Below are 16,038 nucleotides of genomic sequence, written 5' to 3'. Positions count from 1 at the left end.
TTGGGGCAGCTTATTTGTGGAATGGTCTTGATTGTGACATTGGTCTAAAACCAGATCAACCAGCGTCTTTCTATGCATGTAACAATCAAAAAATTCCTTTGGGAAAAGGCAGCTTGTCCAAAAGGAACCAAAACAATGAGGCTCATATTCTTGGCAAACTCCATTATATGGAAGCAGTGGGGTTCAAATTCTATTTCAGGAAAGTTATAATATCTTGAAGAGTTAATAACACTTTGCCCTCATGAACTTTTGGGGTGGTAACACTTTACCACCCTAAGCTTAAAAAATATACATTTTGTTCCCATAAGTAAATCATGTTTGTACTTTTAATTTTGACAAACTCATGTGCATACTTTTCTTCCCAAATTAGCCTCAACATTCCTACTTTTTTAATAATCAACTTTTAACTTGTTGCGTTTTCTTATTATATATTCATCGAAATATTTTGTTACTGCATGATGTGATGTTAGGCAGTGGTTTAATTAACTTATTACATAGACTTATGTATAATTTAGCATCGGTTTGAATGGGACTACATCCGCCTCCTTGTCCCCCCGCCTTATATATAGTGCAGTATAAGACTAATATGTATGTATATATCATAATTTAAAATAAATAATATGATAGTTTATTGTGATAAAATAATGTACCTTTACTTTGCAATTTATTATATTCATAGTAAAATATGATTTTGTTATGTTAATTTACTTGACTTTTTATTTGTTACATGTTACGTTGTTTGTTAAAAAAAATTAATGTGTATTGATTTATATTTTGCATAGTATCAAATGTGAAAAAATGAATTCAAAATATTAAAGTAATTTTCATGATTTAATGTTGAATTTTTAGCTAATTCAAAAGACTGATAATTGCGATTTTTATTAGAATTATATATATATATATATATTTTAAATAGATCAAACGAAAAAAGAGTAGTGACCAACACGAGCACTGACATGGCAGTGGAATAGGATGGAGATAAGGCCAAGATAGAGGGAGCTTTTTTTCCAAAAAAAAAAAATTTAATTTATACTGTAATCCAACATCATAATATACATATTATGATGAACACATAAGAGGAAAATGCAACATTCTAAAAGTTGACCGTTGAGAAACTCGGAAAATCGGGGGTCATTTAGGAAGAAAATTATGCACAGGGGCTGTTCATTTGAGGGGGTAAGATGTATATTTTTGAGGTTCAAGATAGTAGAGATGCTCCCTCCATCAAGCATACCAACTTCGTATTTCACTCTCCTCTTCTACGCCTTTGCCGTACCTGACGCCACATTCCATAGAAGAAATGCAACAGCAAAAGACCCTTCCAGTCCATTAGGGGGAGGAGCAGCAAGTCCTTGCACTTTCTACAACATGGTAAGCAATCCAGGAATTCGCGGTGCAGTCACTCAGTCTACCGTAGATGCAGCTAGAAAGTATGGGCTTGATGGTCTTGATCTTGATTGGGAATTTCCAAACAACAGACAAGACATGACAAACCTTGCAATACTCTTCAAGGAGTGACGTACTGCATTAGAAAAGGAGTCACCTGCCTCAGGCAAACCTCGACTCCTGACATCTGCAGCTGTTTACTTTGCTTCTAGATTCTTGTTAGCTGAATTGCCATATGCCTATCCTGGTTCTGCCATTAGGAAATATGTTGATTCTCTGAATCCCATGTGCTCTGACTGCCATGGTACTTGGAACACTGCAGTAACTGGGGCTCATGCGCTGGTCTATGACAAGGTCTAGTAATGTCAGCACTAGCTATGGAGTTTCTTCATGGAAGAATGGTGTTCCCTTGCCAAAGCAAGTCATGGGCATGCCAGCATATGGCAGGACATGGCAATTAAAGGGCCCAAACGATCATGGCATTGGAGCTCCCGCTGTGAGAGTTGGTCCTGGAAATGGAGGTATTATGGCATATAAAGATATAGTGGACTTCAATTTAGCAAACAAAGCTACTACCGTGGTATATGATCACACAACAGTATCAACCTATTCGTATACTGGAACCAACTGGATCGGATATGATGATACCAGATCAATCAAAAATAAAATCAGGTTTGCCAAGGCTCAGGGTCTTGGTGGGTAATTTTTCTGGGCACTTGGTTGTGATGAAAATTCGAACCTTGCCAAAGCAGGTAGACTTCTATTCCTCGTCTGTGTGTTATACTTTAGTCAAAATATTCTTGCTTTATATTCACGAGCAACAGTGCAAAGAATAATGAAATAATCAACCGAATAATGAAATAATCAACCTCCAGGCTTTAATCCAATTACTTTTCATGTTTGGCTTAAGCATACATGTAGAAACAGGCTACAAGCTAAGTTTTGGCTTGTACACTGGTCTTAGTCAACATATCTGCTTTGATCTCCAAGAGGAAAACAAGCATAGAACTACTGCTAATCACAACAACAAAACTAAACAATGTTAACAGTGCCAGTGGAATCCTCACTGAGAAAGACAACACGAGTATATAAAGCATCAGCACATCTAGGTTTTACTACCTTGGAGCTTTAAGGTTTTTTGTGTCAATTTTCAGTTCTACTTCACTTTCCACTTTGTCAATTTACATGTTTAAACTCAGACTTACATTTAACTGAAATAAGTGGACATTTGAATGCATCAAAGATTGAACAAATTTACCGAAAACAAAATCTCCACCACATTATGCTTAATACCAGTTAACTAGTAAAGCAAATATGTACAATTTCCATATGTTACTGTTGGACTAACTAGTGGTACACAGTACAATGGCAGCTCCAATGGCTTGGGACAGTATCTGATTGGTGTGATTAAGCACGCTTCTGTGAGGCCAGATGCTGTTGACAACCTTGACGATTACTAGACATGTTATTTGTCCACCTTCCAATGTTTGTGGACTGTATGTTGATCCATTTGTAAATCTTCATACGTGTGTGGACTCTATGTTTCAATTTTTAGCTCTTGTTTGTCCTACATGTGAAAGAGGAGATTGTGAATATGGAAACAATATCTACCAAGATTTCAGGCTCCGTAATACATATTCCAGAATATTTATTGACATACTGCACAGTCCTTCAATTTGAAATACTAGTTTGTCCTTTATTTCACACAAGTTATAAAACCACACCATGATTCCCTTTTTTGTTTTTGTACCTTTTTTTGGTTTTTTTTGGGGGGGGGAGGGATTTACCAGTTGGTTTCACATTTATCTGATACTGTTCTGACCATAAGCACGAACAAAATATAGGAATTCCTGATCTATAGCAAGTTGAAGATTGTCTGAAGTTTACCATCTGATGTAAGTAGAATTCTCAAGGCACCACTCTTTAACTTGAGTTTCCACAGCATTAACCCTTCTAATTGATATTTAGAGATTGCATCAATCCAGAATTCCTCTAAAGAGATAAATGGAATTGAATGCAGCTACCTGTGAACGCATTCATGTTGATAAACATATGCAAATGAGATGAGACATAAACATTTATAGAAAATGGTTGTGAAATAGAAGAAATATAACCTACCAAAGGTGGCCTTGGTATCACACTTGGCTCTTTTAATCATACAACTCGTTGGACAACAACAGACAAAACTTTCTCACACTACATTTCTGCATTTGAAGTCTGCCAGCTCACATGATGGTGAAATCCAATCCTTTATTCACTCAGTCTAATGAAATGGAAAGGAAAATGATGCATAATTTGAACCAAGAATGCATCTGCTTGTGTTTGAGATGAAGAGGGGGACAAAGTATCCATAGCAGAGTGCTTAGTAAACAGAACCTGATGGGCACAGGCCACATATTAGAGATTATTTCTCTTTTCAGGCTAAGTCCTTTCTTCAATCTGGCAGAGCAAAGCTAGACTTAATTACAATTTCAGCATTGCACTTTAACACTCGAAGGAAATCCATAACTACTATGAGATAGAGGGAGAGAGAGATGTGTTAAAGCTTAGTACTGTACCAGAGTGCTTGCCAAAAAGAACCTGATGGGAACAGCCACAGTTAAGAGATTCCCCATTCATGCTAAGGCCTTCCTTCAATCTGACCGAGGAAAGCTAGAGTTAGTTACATCATTCATTTGCACTGTAACACTTTAAAGAAATCCAGACCTACTATGAGAGAGAGAGAAGTGCTGAAAACACGCTACCAAAATAGGATAATAACAATAATTTGATAGCACACCATCTGTATGCTCAGTTTCAGTTGAAGGAAATATATGAGGATAAAACTAGCAGATGAAAGAAATTCCATACAGCAGCAACAATGTAGTAAAGGTCACTTAATATGGGACAACACCAGAGAAACAATACAATTGCAGACTTCAAAACAGTTAAACTTTACTTCAATGGTGCAGATGCATAGACAATGAAGCAGGTTTTTTAAATAGCCAATTACAATATATAGCTAAAGGTCCCACAATACTAGCATTTCTTAGCAGAATGTGAAGAAGACCATTATGTGCTGCTGTCTAGTGCTGTTGAGGATGATCGTGTACGAAAAAGAATGTCGCACATCTAAAGTCATGCTAGCAGTATATGCTAGGAAGACCTTCAGAAAGCTGAGACTGCTTCCCAGGTTGAGTTTTTAAGTGATTGGGTCCAATTAAAGCTTCAGAACTGATAACAACCGCAAAATGGAATACTTCCCTAAAGTTGACATAGTAGGTGCAATGAGATTGACATTCTATAAGCTTCTGTGTTCGACCAACATTCTAAAGGACAGAAACTTTGTGTGTGTGTTTCAAGGGAATGAATTCTCCGGGCAACAGGAGTGAAACCTATTCCAGGGTGGAAACATGGTAGTATTTGTAAAGACATGAAACAGGATCTCATCCATTAAAACCATAAAGCTTACGAAAATAAGGAACTAACCCTTTTTTGAAGAAATGGTAATTGTGATACACAAGGTACTAGTTTTCTTTAAATTCTACTCCTGGAAACAAAGAGTGCTACTCACTTGCCTGGAAAGCATAGAGTTTCAACCTTCAATAAGAACTACTGCATTACATCAATTAGTCCTATCGAAAAGTACATGGGTATCTATTCCTAATAATTATCCTAAAGGCAGCATACTTGTACCCTTCCATGTTAACAAGAATCTCTAGTTTTACATTGCTGACATGCAGTAATCGACATATCCAGACACAAAAAGATTCACAAGAAAGACCATTACCCAGTTTGGGCTCCACCAAGCCAGCTGCAAGAAGGATAAAGTGGTCACATCTCCAACCTTTGCAGAGGTATTGAACAAAACAGCTGCCACAGATTAAGAAGGTCACCAGAACCCTCTTAGTAAAAGCATGTTCTGCAGCTTAACATCCTTTATCTACAGCCGATTAGCCCTAGTGTTTTACACATAATATCATCAGGAACAATGCCTTCCTTTCTCATTTCGTCAAATAAATAATGAAGTTTGTGCACTTGTCCCTTCCTAATGTATCCATGAATAATAACATCATAAGTCACCACATCAGGAGACATGTTGCGTCTTCTCATTTTATCCACCAACATGGTTGCAATATCCATTCGATTTTGTTTGCAAAAACCATCAATTAAACAAGTATAAGTAACAACTGAAGGCATATGGCCTTTCTGCAGCATTTCCAACCTTTGCAGAGGTATTGAACAAAACAGCTGCCACAGATTAAGAAGGTCACCAGAACCCTCTTAGTAAAAGCATGTTCTGCAGCTTAACATCCTTTATCTACAGCCGATTAGCCCTAGTGTTTTACACATAATATCATCAGGAACAATGCCTTCCTTTCTCATTTCGTCAAATAAATAATGAAGTTTGTGCACTTGTCCCTTCCTAATGTATCCATGAATAATAACATCATAAGTCACCACATCAGGAGACATGTTGCGTCTTCTCATTTTATCCACCAACATGGTTGCAATATCCATTCGATTTTGTTTGCAAAAACCATCAATTAAACAAGTATAAGTAACAACTGAAGGCATATGGCCTTTCTGCAGCATTTCTTCAAACAACTTCAAACCGATCTTCACATATCCAATCTTACACAATCCAGCTATAATTGATGTGTAACATATCCTATCAGGATCCAGGCCATTCAAAATCATCTTTTCAAACAAATTATACGCCTCTTTCACTTTACCCATGGTGAATAATACATTTATGAGGATAGTAAAAGTGATTGTGTTGGGAGTAACACCAAACTTTATCATTCTTGTATACAACATTAAGGCCTTCTCCAACTTTTCCTGTTTAGCAAAACCATCTACGAGAGTGCTATAAACTACAACATTTGGTAATATATTCCTTTTAAGCATCATAGGGATAAGCTCCAACGCATATTCAGATTTTCCTTCCTTGCACAGCCTATTTATTATTATACTGTAACTATAAATGTTGGGGTTGATGCCTTGGTCCGTCATTTCTTCAAGAAATTCCAAAGCTTCCCTGATATCTCCTTCCATGCAGTACCCACTTACAATGTCATTGACAGTTAAAGTATTAGGCCGTACTCCTGAGTCTTTCACAGTATTGAACAACTGCAAGGCCTTATCAATTGAACCAATCCTGCAGAAACCATTGATCAAGTTTTTATAATCTATAGCACAAGGAGTCAAATTAGTTCTGATCATCTCCTCCAGGAGTTCATGGGCAGAATCCAAATTGCCCTGCATAAGATATCCACTTATTAGGATGCTGTATGCATGCTGGTCATATTTGTATCCATAACTTCCAAGCCTATGGAACATGTCAACTGAGGCTTCCATCAGTCCAATCCCAGATAGTCCTTTTAAGAGTGAGCTATAGGTAACAAGAGATGGTTTTATATTTACTTCAGGGCTCTCCATCTCCTCAAATAAAGTAAGACCTTTCTCAATCTCTCCACATTCACAGAACCCATCAATTAGAATGCTGTAGCTATAAACGTCGGGTGTGATTCCATAACTCCTCATTTCTCCCAAAAGTCCCATAGCTTCATCTGGTTTACCATTTCTACAAATTGCATGCATTACAGCATTGTAGCAGTAAACATTGAGGGGCTGGTTATTATGCTTCAAGTCCTGGATAAGCTTCAAGGCTAAAACAGCATATCCAACTCTACAAAGTCCATGAATATATGTACTGTATGTTACAACAGATGGCTCAATACCATTATTATCCATTTCTTCAAGAATTGAAGTGGCTTGTTGCATATCCACCTTGTCTTGTGCGTATTGCTCATTACAGTAGAAATTCATCAGAATTGTATACGTATAGACAGAAGGAGATGGCCCAGAGTTCTTCATTTCCTCAAATAAAGTTGAAAGTTCTTGCCTTCTACTCCCTTCTACCAAGCACTTAAGCAAGAAATTAGATGACCGTATACCAGGCTGAACGCCAATGTTCTGAGCCTGGAAAAACACGTCAACTGCATTTTCAAGCATAGAATTGGCAGCAAAAAGCTTTATAAGGACATCAACAAGAACAGCCGAGGTTTCCGCATCATTGAGCAATTCTAACATACTTGGAAGCAACTCAAACATATCATAACCGACATCTTGATAATAATATAAAACATCCCTAAGCAAACCATGCATTTCCATTGGCATTCGAGCAAACCCAAATACATGCACTGTCATCCTAAAGGCGTCAATAGAAAATGGAAAACCATACTTCTCTACGGATTCTCTGAACCTCATCTCTCTTGCAGCTCGCCAGTTCAACGACTTTATAACTCTAACCACAATGGAAAGCAACTGGAGCCCGTCACATGTATGCAGCCTTTTTTCTGGAACAGCTACTTCATTCACTACTAAAGAGCTATCACTATTTGAGCCAGAATCATAATCATCTAGAAGCAGAAGAGCAGAAGCACCTCTATACAGTTTAGTAAAGCTGCTAGCTTTAACAATAACAGGCCTCTTAAATGACCTCAATTCGAATAAACCAGAGAAAATCAAGTCAAGGTAAGATTTTTTTGAAAATAAGCACAGACCCATGAAGCAAAAGTTCGACCTTTTCTTCTTTCAAACACAGCCAAACTTACCAGCATAATTCTTCTGACGCTAAAAAGCAAGAAAGTCCCTTTCTCCATAGCATTCTAAGTTGAGACCATGCCTCTAACTACTTCAACCCAAGAACTTGAACTCTTAACTGAAAATAAAGACATCCCAGATACTTAAATTTCATATTCTTGCTATTCTGACCAGCCCAGATGAAAATAAATAAAAAGGACAAAAAATTTCAATTCAATACCACAAATTTGAGAAACAATCTTGAAGAACGGAGTAAAGGGTCGTCTTATCTTCCTGCCTTTAGGAAGACGGAAAACTCAGAAGTCCTAGAATTGAAGATACCTGTGAGATGAGATTAGCAGCGTGGGCGTGGATGCCACTTTTTTTTCCTTTGAGCTATATTGTTATGGCTTGGTGGCGTTTGCAGGTACTTTTGCTGAACGTCAAAGGCAGCAACACAACTATTTTTCAAGTTTCTCCCCACTCTGCCGCCCTCTAGAGTTCTCTCTGACTTGTGACCCTGGGTCTTGGTTATTGGACCTTTCGGCGGTCCTCACATTTGGGCCTGGACTTCCCGAATTTATATGTGTTCTGATTAATGATTAAGGCAATGTGTGGACAAATGATATAGATATGTTTATTTGTACAATTCTTTTTTTTTTTTTTTGTAGAAATTAGTTTAAAAGTTTGAACTATGAAAGTTAATTTGTTAGAGAATCTGTTAAAATTAAAATGTAAAGATGATTAGTTTTTTGGAATACATATATATATACACACACACATATTTATACATATGTATGTATATATACTATTGTTAGAGAATCTGTTAAAATTAAAATGTAAAGATGATTAGTTTTGGTATACATATATATATATATATATATATATATACACATACACATATACATACATATGTATGTATATATACTATTTAAGCTACGCTATGCTACGCACAGCCAGTGTCCACTGAAAAGTATTCAATGTACCAATTGATCAAGTAATATATTTGTGGTAGTTGCAATCATATTTTTTTGGAAAAAATAACAAAACATATAAGTGTTTTCATAATTTAGAGGTGACAACCTAGTTGGTGTTTAATAACAAAAAGAAAAATGTGCATATTTTTTTCACGAATTGTTTTTTTTGTCACCTTATAGTAGTATAAAGAAAAATGTGCATGGTTGTTTAAAAAATATACTAGTTTTGTTATTCTCTAAAGAAGTATTTATTTCAAACTCTTTATTTTTTATAGTATAGAAACCATTCAATTATATATGAAAAATTAGTTTTTATTTCTGTTAGCTTGGAATAGTATAGTCCTTTTATTTATTTATTTTTGGCATGAGGTTGCACTATTGAATTATATTGTGAAGAAAACAAATAATTAGAGGATTGGAAGCTCATTTTCTGGAGATTTTCTTAATTCACCTTGTGGACATTATATGATAGAAATCTCTTTGATTTTCATCTCAAATAAGCTTGCCGCCTATCTATAAGGGACAATATCTAAAAAATAATGGTCAAAGGTTTTAAACTCTAGCAAAGTGCATCACAAAGTTAACAATCCAATGGTGACTAAGAGAAGAACAATTGATAAATTCAAATCCAGCAGCTCAAAATTGACAATAAAGAATTCATCTGACAAAACAAAATAAAAATAAAAGAGCTTTGTTTTTCTTATACTTTTTTATATCATAGCCATAGTATAAGTTTTGGTAGATTTTTTTTCCTCTAAATCCCAAACAAATAGAAAAAACTTAAAATACAAATTCAAAATACTATAGCAGTGTATATGAAAAAAATTTTACTATTAAAATTATTTAAAATATTTGATATATTGTATGGATGAAATTTTTTTGAGTTATTGTGTATTACTGTAGCATTGTATTTGAAAAAATTATTTTTGAAAAAATTATCAATCCAAACAGAGATAAGCCTACTTTTTCTTTGATTTTAATACTACTAGGAGGAGGATCACCACGCGATACGCGGTGGGCGAATGCAATTATGCCCAGTAATGGCCAATTTAATTGTAATTTACTAACAATATTAGCTAATTCAAACGGCAAGTAATATAACAAGTGTTACACAAGATGAAGCGTGCGGTTAGTTTGCATCTAAAAAAGAATGCGTGGAAATAGAAAAATTAATAGGTAAATGATTTTGTATTTAGCAAGAATTGTATAAAATGGTTAGTTATTTGTAATATTAGCGGGGACGTTTTTATACATAAGTTAATAGCTATATGTAGCACTTGTGAAGATTTTTTTGGTAGAATAAATGGAAAGAGTAAAGAACATAATAACATGTATAACTTAGACAAACTAATTATCAAAAATTGTAAATTTGAAAAAAGAATGTAGTGTGTTTATTATGAGTAAAGAATTTCATAATGCCTGTTGAATGCTAATCAATTGTTTGTTTTATTTGCTAAGATTGATCAGTGAACAACGATCATTGACATCGAGTATGCAATAGGTGACTAATTCGGTAATGGATAATTGTAAAAATAGCCGAAGGAATTTTTTTTATGCTACCATTACTGTTGTTTAAATATTTTTTTTTTCATAGAAAGAAGACATGGGATATATTTGTTTTTTGTAAAAAAATGAGACACAAGAATATATATAATTTTTTATAGTAGTGTTGACCGATCAATGGAAATAAAGGTTGTAGTTGATGGAAAATGGCAAATTGCTTTTATTTAACTAATGATAAGCATACTACATCATATATTGCAGCTGGATTTCTAGACATCTGAATAGATATTAAACGTGTGATACCATGGGAAAATTTTTTCAACACGGTATCATCAAAGATTAAAACTGTGAAGATAGTTTCTGATTCTGGAATAAACACCAGGATTTCATTATGCTGCAGCTGGTGCTCAAGAACGAAAGTTCTCCAATTTCGCTGAAGGCGTTTACACTTGACACCAATTTGAGTGCTTCTATATCTAGTTTTGATAAGCAATGTGGGAGTTCTTTCATGATTTATGAAATGATCAACAAAGCGTGGAATTTGTTGGTAGTAATAGATTAAAATTAGAATGTATGTAGAATGAGAAGTAGATTTCTTGCAAAGGGATTAAAAGGACGAAGGCAAGGAGAGAATAGTTCACCAAGCTATTTGGAGTTGCTGAGTGGAAAATTTGGTAAAAACACATAGAATCGGATAAATTTTGATAGAGATCCGGTTGCATTGAAGAAGCTACATGTTGTTGTCTAGTGCCTGAACAGTTATTAGCCATAATTACGAAGCATGTATTGAATTAGAAGTAATATATTGTATATATTAGAATATAGGATAGGTAGAATGGTGCTAGAACCTTGCAAAGTAAAATTGCTTGTCTGTAAAAGATTTGGCAGGGGAGCTGTCCAGCGCATGTAAACCTATGTTTGTAGTTCAGAAAAATGAATAACATCAAATATTAGACTTCCGGCATGGCGAAGTAATAGCGTGTCATGTCTTTTAATGCTATTGTGCTCGCAGAAATAATCTCAACCTTCTCCAAACGAATGGTTAGTGACCATTATCCATTGTTGCAGTCCAATCCTGAGAATGATTCTGCTGGATTGGTGCTGAGCAAACAATAGCTCAAATTGAGAAGGAAATATCTGGAGAACATGGAGAATATAAATAATGTTGATAAAGTCTTTGGCATAAACATTTAAATCAGATCATTTAGATGTGTATAAAGAAAGACCAAACTTGTCCTCTATGGATGCACTTGAGAAGAAAACAACAAGCTTTTAAATTGTCATACGTGAGATGAAGGTCTGGTGCTGTTGTGCAGCTTATTTCTGACATTGAACTAATAGAAGGAAGGTTCAAGAAGCGGAGAAAAAGAAGGCATCAATTTAAGAAAGATGGGAGCGCAAGGCAAGCTCATCTTATGAAGATTTAAAAACACATATAAACACCTTTTTCGTTGGTTTTAATGGTGAGTGCAGACCTGTTTTGTACTCTAAGTGAAGCAATTTATTGATTGCAGTAGAGGACGGTAAAGAATGGCCAATAGAAATGACAATTCAATGTTATTTATTAGGTGTGAGGCGTCAGCTGACCACAATATAAAGCTAACATCTACCCTGTACTTGGAAAATTTAATTTCCTGCAAGGAATTCATAGATAGTCGTGTTTTTGTCACTTCTGTCATATATGCAGTCAAGGTATTAGTCTAGAAAGGAGCAACACAAGGTGAATTTATAATCTTTACGTCCCAAAGAAGGTAGCAGGTGCAATAAATAAAGAAGTGTACATACATAGCTGGACGGTTAAAGAATTGATCGCAATATTTGCATAAAAGAAGATGAAAAGGAACAGAAAAACACTCCAAAATCATATAAATTTTAAAGTCGACACAACGAACAAAGTAAGTTTCTTGCCAGGAATCCAAAGATTTCTGCGAAAATCTCCTTGATATCCAAGATAAAGATTGCAGTTCATCTTTGGAGGGCTGGCAGGAACATTGATACAAAAGTAAGCATCGACGTTAAATGGTGATGCAAAAGCTGTTTAACAGGTCACCACGCAGAAAAGCCAAAAGGCTTACAAACATAGTAGTCGCACATTCAAAAGTAACAAAATTTTGCTATTTTGCATATAGAAGTGCAGATGAAAAAGGCAAAAAAGTTTCCAAACTCCTGCGGTCTAAGAGAGGATAAAGGTGATTCATCCCAAATTTGTCCTCTTGTTGGAATTCTCAGTAGCAGTCTCAAAGTCATCACTGGCAGTAGTTTCTGCTTCATCAAACTTATCACTGAGGCGAAGGCGAGCTTTTGAACCAGAGCTGCTTTCTCCTACAAGGATAAAGATTAGTTGGATATGATGGTAAGATACGAAAGTTATTTGCTAAAACTGTAACTATGTGGACCAACCTGGAGCTAACAGCTGAGCAGTTTCAATTTTGTGTTCAGACGAGATAGGTAAAGCATTTGGTTGTTCTAGTAATTGAGCAGAATCAAATCCTTGTTCAAGTTCAGAATAATGCAAAACTGTATAACGTTGCCTAGCATCCGCTAATTGAGTCTGGATTGGTTTAATATGGAGCAGAAATGTCTTTGTTTTCAGGCTGTTGTGAGCAAACTCAAGTTGAAGTTCGTGGTTCTACAGGCAACACAAAAAGGAATGACAATTGGGAGTAGATTGTTGCTTTCACTAACAATCACATGAAGCTAAAATAACCTGGTTAAAATGATCCATTGCTTCAAGGGCGGTGAATGTGAGAAGCTTCTCTGCCAGGTCTCCAAAGACCGAGGCTGGTATAACTCCGCTGTCATCACTTAAATCAATGTCGAACCGACATCTGAAAAGTAAACATGTACCGTATTAGATAATAGATTGAAGCATGGCGAAATTAGGTACAATTTGCAACTAAATTTAATGCTAATGATTTAATAATATAGCACCTGGGCACAACATGACTCTTCTGTTTGCATGAATTGCAGGTAAACTCAATGCCGTAGTCTGCTGCAGTAGCACAGTTGCATTTTCCACAGCTCATATACCAATATTTCTGAAAAATGTGCTCAAAAGAGATTTCTGCCTTGACCAGCGTAGTCTAAAAGGTAACCAGATATAAGTTCAGAAGTTAAATATGCATGACCAATTTTAAGGAAAGTGGATAAATAGGAAAAGAGTCATAGCACTTTCTGTGACAGAGAAACATTACAGATTAAAGTAGTCTTTTGGTCTGCTTTCAAAAAGAGTTCAGGATTGTATTTGATGTAACTCTTTGTTTCAATCAGGCTCGCAATTAATTTAGTATTTCTCATTGCCCTGCACAGAGAATGATGAAATCAGAGAATAAGGGAAAAAAATGAGAACAGCTCATATTGCGTGTTTATGAAAAAAACAAAGAAATAGGCATTGAACTAATTCTTCAACTCTCTTGCTTCCTGTATAGGTGGGTCAACAAGAAGTACAGAATCAAACCAAGTAGAGAGCGAAACTCCTATAGAATAAACAATAGCAGAAGATTTCAGGCATCATTGGCAAGCTTTAAAATAAGTAAATAAAGGTTATTATACAGAAGGGCAGTATTTTAACGAACCATTATAGTTGTTAACTTTTAATCTTCGTCCGATGACAACTGGATAGGTCTGAATGTTATTCAATAAAATCTGTCCTTCATTGTTCAAAAAGTCATCCCACAAAGATAGCATCACTGTTTGAGACCTAGTATTCACATTGACATATAAGTCAACATTCAAAGAAATAAAGATGGTTACAAAAACAACAAGATAGAGCTAGCCAAAAACAGTAATAGGATTATAAAAAGATGGCGCCTACTGTTCATTAAGGAGGACAAATTTCTGGACATTTGACTGTTTGGAGTTCCTAGTTATCGTTTTCTTCTCTAACGAACTGATTACAACTCCCAAAACGTCTATGAGACAGCAAAGGTAGGTCAGAAAAGTAATAATCAGTTTGATGAGGGCAAACTCGCACTTCAAAGGTAGCTAAAACTTACCCACAGACTTGCTTTTGTCATCCATGTATTGAGTTAAATCTGCAAACTCTGTGAAGGTAAATTTAACAGGCATGATGTCTTCTTCCCTATTAACTTCTTCAATAACAGTCTTAACAGTAATCACCCATTGCACAGTCAAGTCAGAGGTCTAAAATTTTGGTGGAATGCTTCTAACATCAGCATTTGAGATCCTCTACTTTCGATAAACTTGAAGAATAGGACCATCTTAGGTATGTCAGCATTGAAAATGATGTCTTCTACTCTAGAACCCTGTTAAGGAGATCAATTGAAAAAGTCCATTAAAACGAGTGTAAGATTGAAGAACTGCTATGCTTAGAAAATATGCTCTAAAACATAACCTCGGAGTCATAGAAAATCAATTTTTGTTTCTTGGTCGGTGTTCCCATTGAATCAGTAACTTGTTGCTTTTCTTGAACAGTTACAAGACAGCACCAATTTTTCATATTAGAAGCGATATTTCTGATTGATAACATGTTAGTCATCCTGAAAAAAGAAGAAGACAAAAGATTTATAATCTGGAAAGTGATATATGGATGAAATAACATTAATAAGTAAACTAAGGGATAGGGGTATCCAGATATACCTGAATGCAAGAAAGATATACAGTTAACTGAACTGAAATACTTCATTGAATACAACATTTCTAGTTTTGCAGTCTTTTTTTGTACTATCAAAGGTCCCCGAAACAATGAGAATTTTGAGCGCAGTTGAAGTTTTGGCTCTGGACAGAGTTACATAGAGTTGTCCATGAGAAAAAACAGGTTCACGTAAATAAATGCCAACATAGTCGAGAGTTTGTCCTTAGGACTTGTTGATAGTCAATGTAAAGCAAAGGCGGACTGGAAACTGCGTTCTTATGAATGCAACGCCATTCTTTTCATTATCAGGAGTCTGTAGAGGCATCTTTGGAATAAGGATAATTTTTCCTTGATGCTGGCCGAAAACAACTTCAGCAGAAATAGTGTGATGGCCAAGTTCTCTACATATGAGTCTAGTACCATTACAAAGGCCCTCTAGCGGGTTAAGATTCCTCATCAATATAATTGAACAGTTTTCCTTTAGCATTAACTTGTGAGGAGGAATGCCTTTTAGATTTTGAGAATTGAGAAAATCTTCATAATCACCTTGGTGCCACTGATCAACAGTTTTGTCTGTGCTAGTGTAAGTATACAGCTTTCCAGGAAATCTCCTAATTAGGATATCATTTAACTCATCAACTGAACTGTTTTTAGGAGCAAGAATACATCTATTGATCATACTATAAGGGTCTTGAGAATAGAGAGGTAAATCTGAAAAAATACAACTTATTAACCTGTTAATAGAGGAATTAAGTTAGGAATTATATAGGTAAAAGTCAAACAGATAAGCCAGCATAGTAGTAAATTATCTAACCTATTCAGCGATTCTTCTTTATCGTTATAAGGAATGACTAAATCTGTAGAGAGAGTTATCTCACCATTCAGGTTAATAGGTTCTTTTCCTTCGCTCACGCTTAACAAGAATTTAGAAAACTGAGGATCTAATATAGCTCGCATATTTTCTGACAGCTTTAGCTTATGAAGTTGAAGCCATAAAGGGGAATTAAGAAA

The 16,038-nt window shown here is 35.5% G+C and overlaps 2 protein-coding genes across 6 annotated transcripts; one reads left to right on the top strand and one right to left on the bottom strand.

Annotated features, from left to right (window-relative positions):
- Positions 1–1,212: 1,212 nt before the first annotated feature.
- Positions 1,213–2,089, top strand: LOC113780025 (class V chitinase-like). Its single transcript, XM_027325847.1, has 3 exons — positions 1,213–1,514; positions 1,599–1,740; positions 1,784–2,089. The coding sequence occupies exons 1-3, from the start codon at positions 1,213–1,215 to the stop codon at positions 2,087–2,089; spliced, it is 750 nt and encodes a 249-aa protein (XP_027181648.1).
- LOC113779213 (pentatricopeptide repeat-containing protein At5g41170, mitochondrial-like) lies at positions 1,529–8,348 on the bottom strand. 5 transcript variants are annotated; one of them, XM_027324730.1, is made up of 6 exons: positions 5,591–8,348; positions 5,156–5,212; positions 3,945–4,024; positions 3,505–3,825; positions 3,274–3,410; positions 2,571–2,953 (listed from the first exon to the last, which is right to left on the bottom strand). In XM_027324730.1, exon 1 carries the CDS (start codon positions 7,936–7,938, stop codon positions 5,683–5,685), a length of 2,256 nt encoding a protein of 751 aa, XP_027180531.1. In that variant the 5' UTR covers positions 7,939–8,348; the 3' UTR covers positions 2,571–2,953; positions 3,274–3,410; positions 3,505–3,825; positions 3,945–4,024; positions 5,156–5,212; positions 5,591–5,682. The 5 variants fall into 5 exon arrangements, with proteins under 5 accessions (XP_027180530.1, XP_027180533.1, XP_027180531.1 ...); XM_027324729.1 differs by lacking the exon at positions 2,571–2,953 and adding an exon at positions 1,529–1,895 and having other exon boundaries at positions 5,156–8,348; XM_027324728.1 differs by having other exon boundaries at positions 5,156–8,348.
- Positions 8,349–16,038: the final 7,690 nt, after the last annotated feature.

Source organism: Coffea eugenioides, chromosome 8, assembly GCF_003713205.1.
Source record: "Coffea eugenioides isolate CCC68of chromosome 8, Ceug_1.0, whole genome shotgun sequence".
NCBI classification, from domain to species: domain Eukaryota; kingdom Viridiplantae; phylum Streptophyta; class Magnoliopsida; order Gentianales; family Rubiaceae; genus Coffea; species Coffea eugenioides.
Note: the sequence above shows the minus strand (reverse complement) of the source record. Positions and strands in the feature narration are given on the sequence as shown.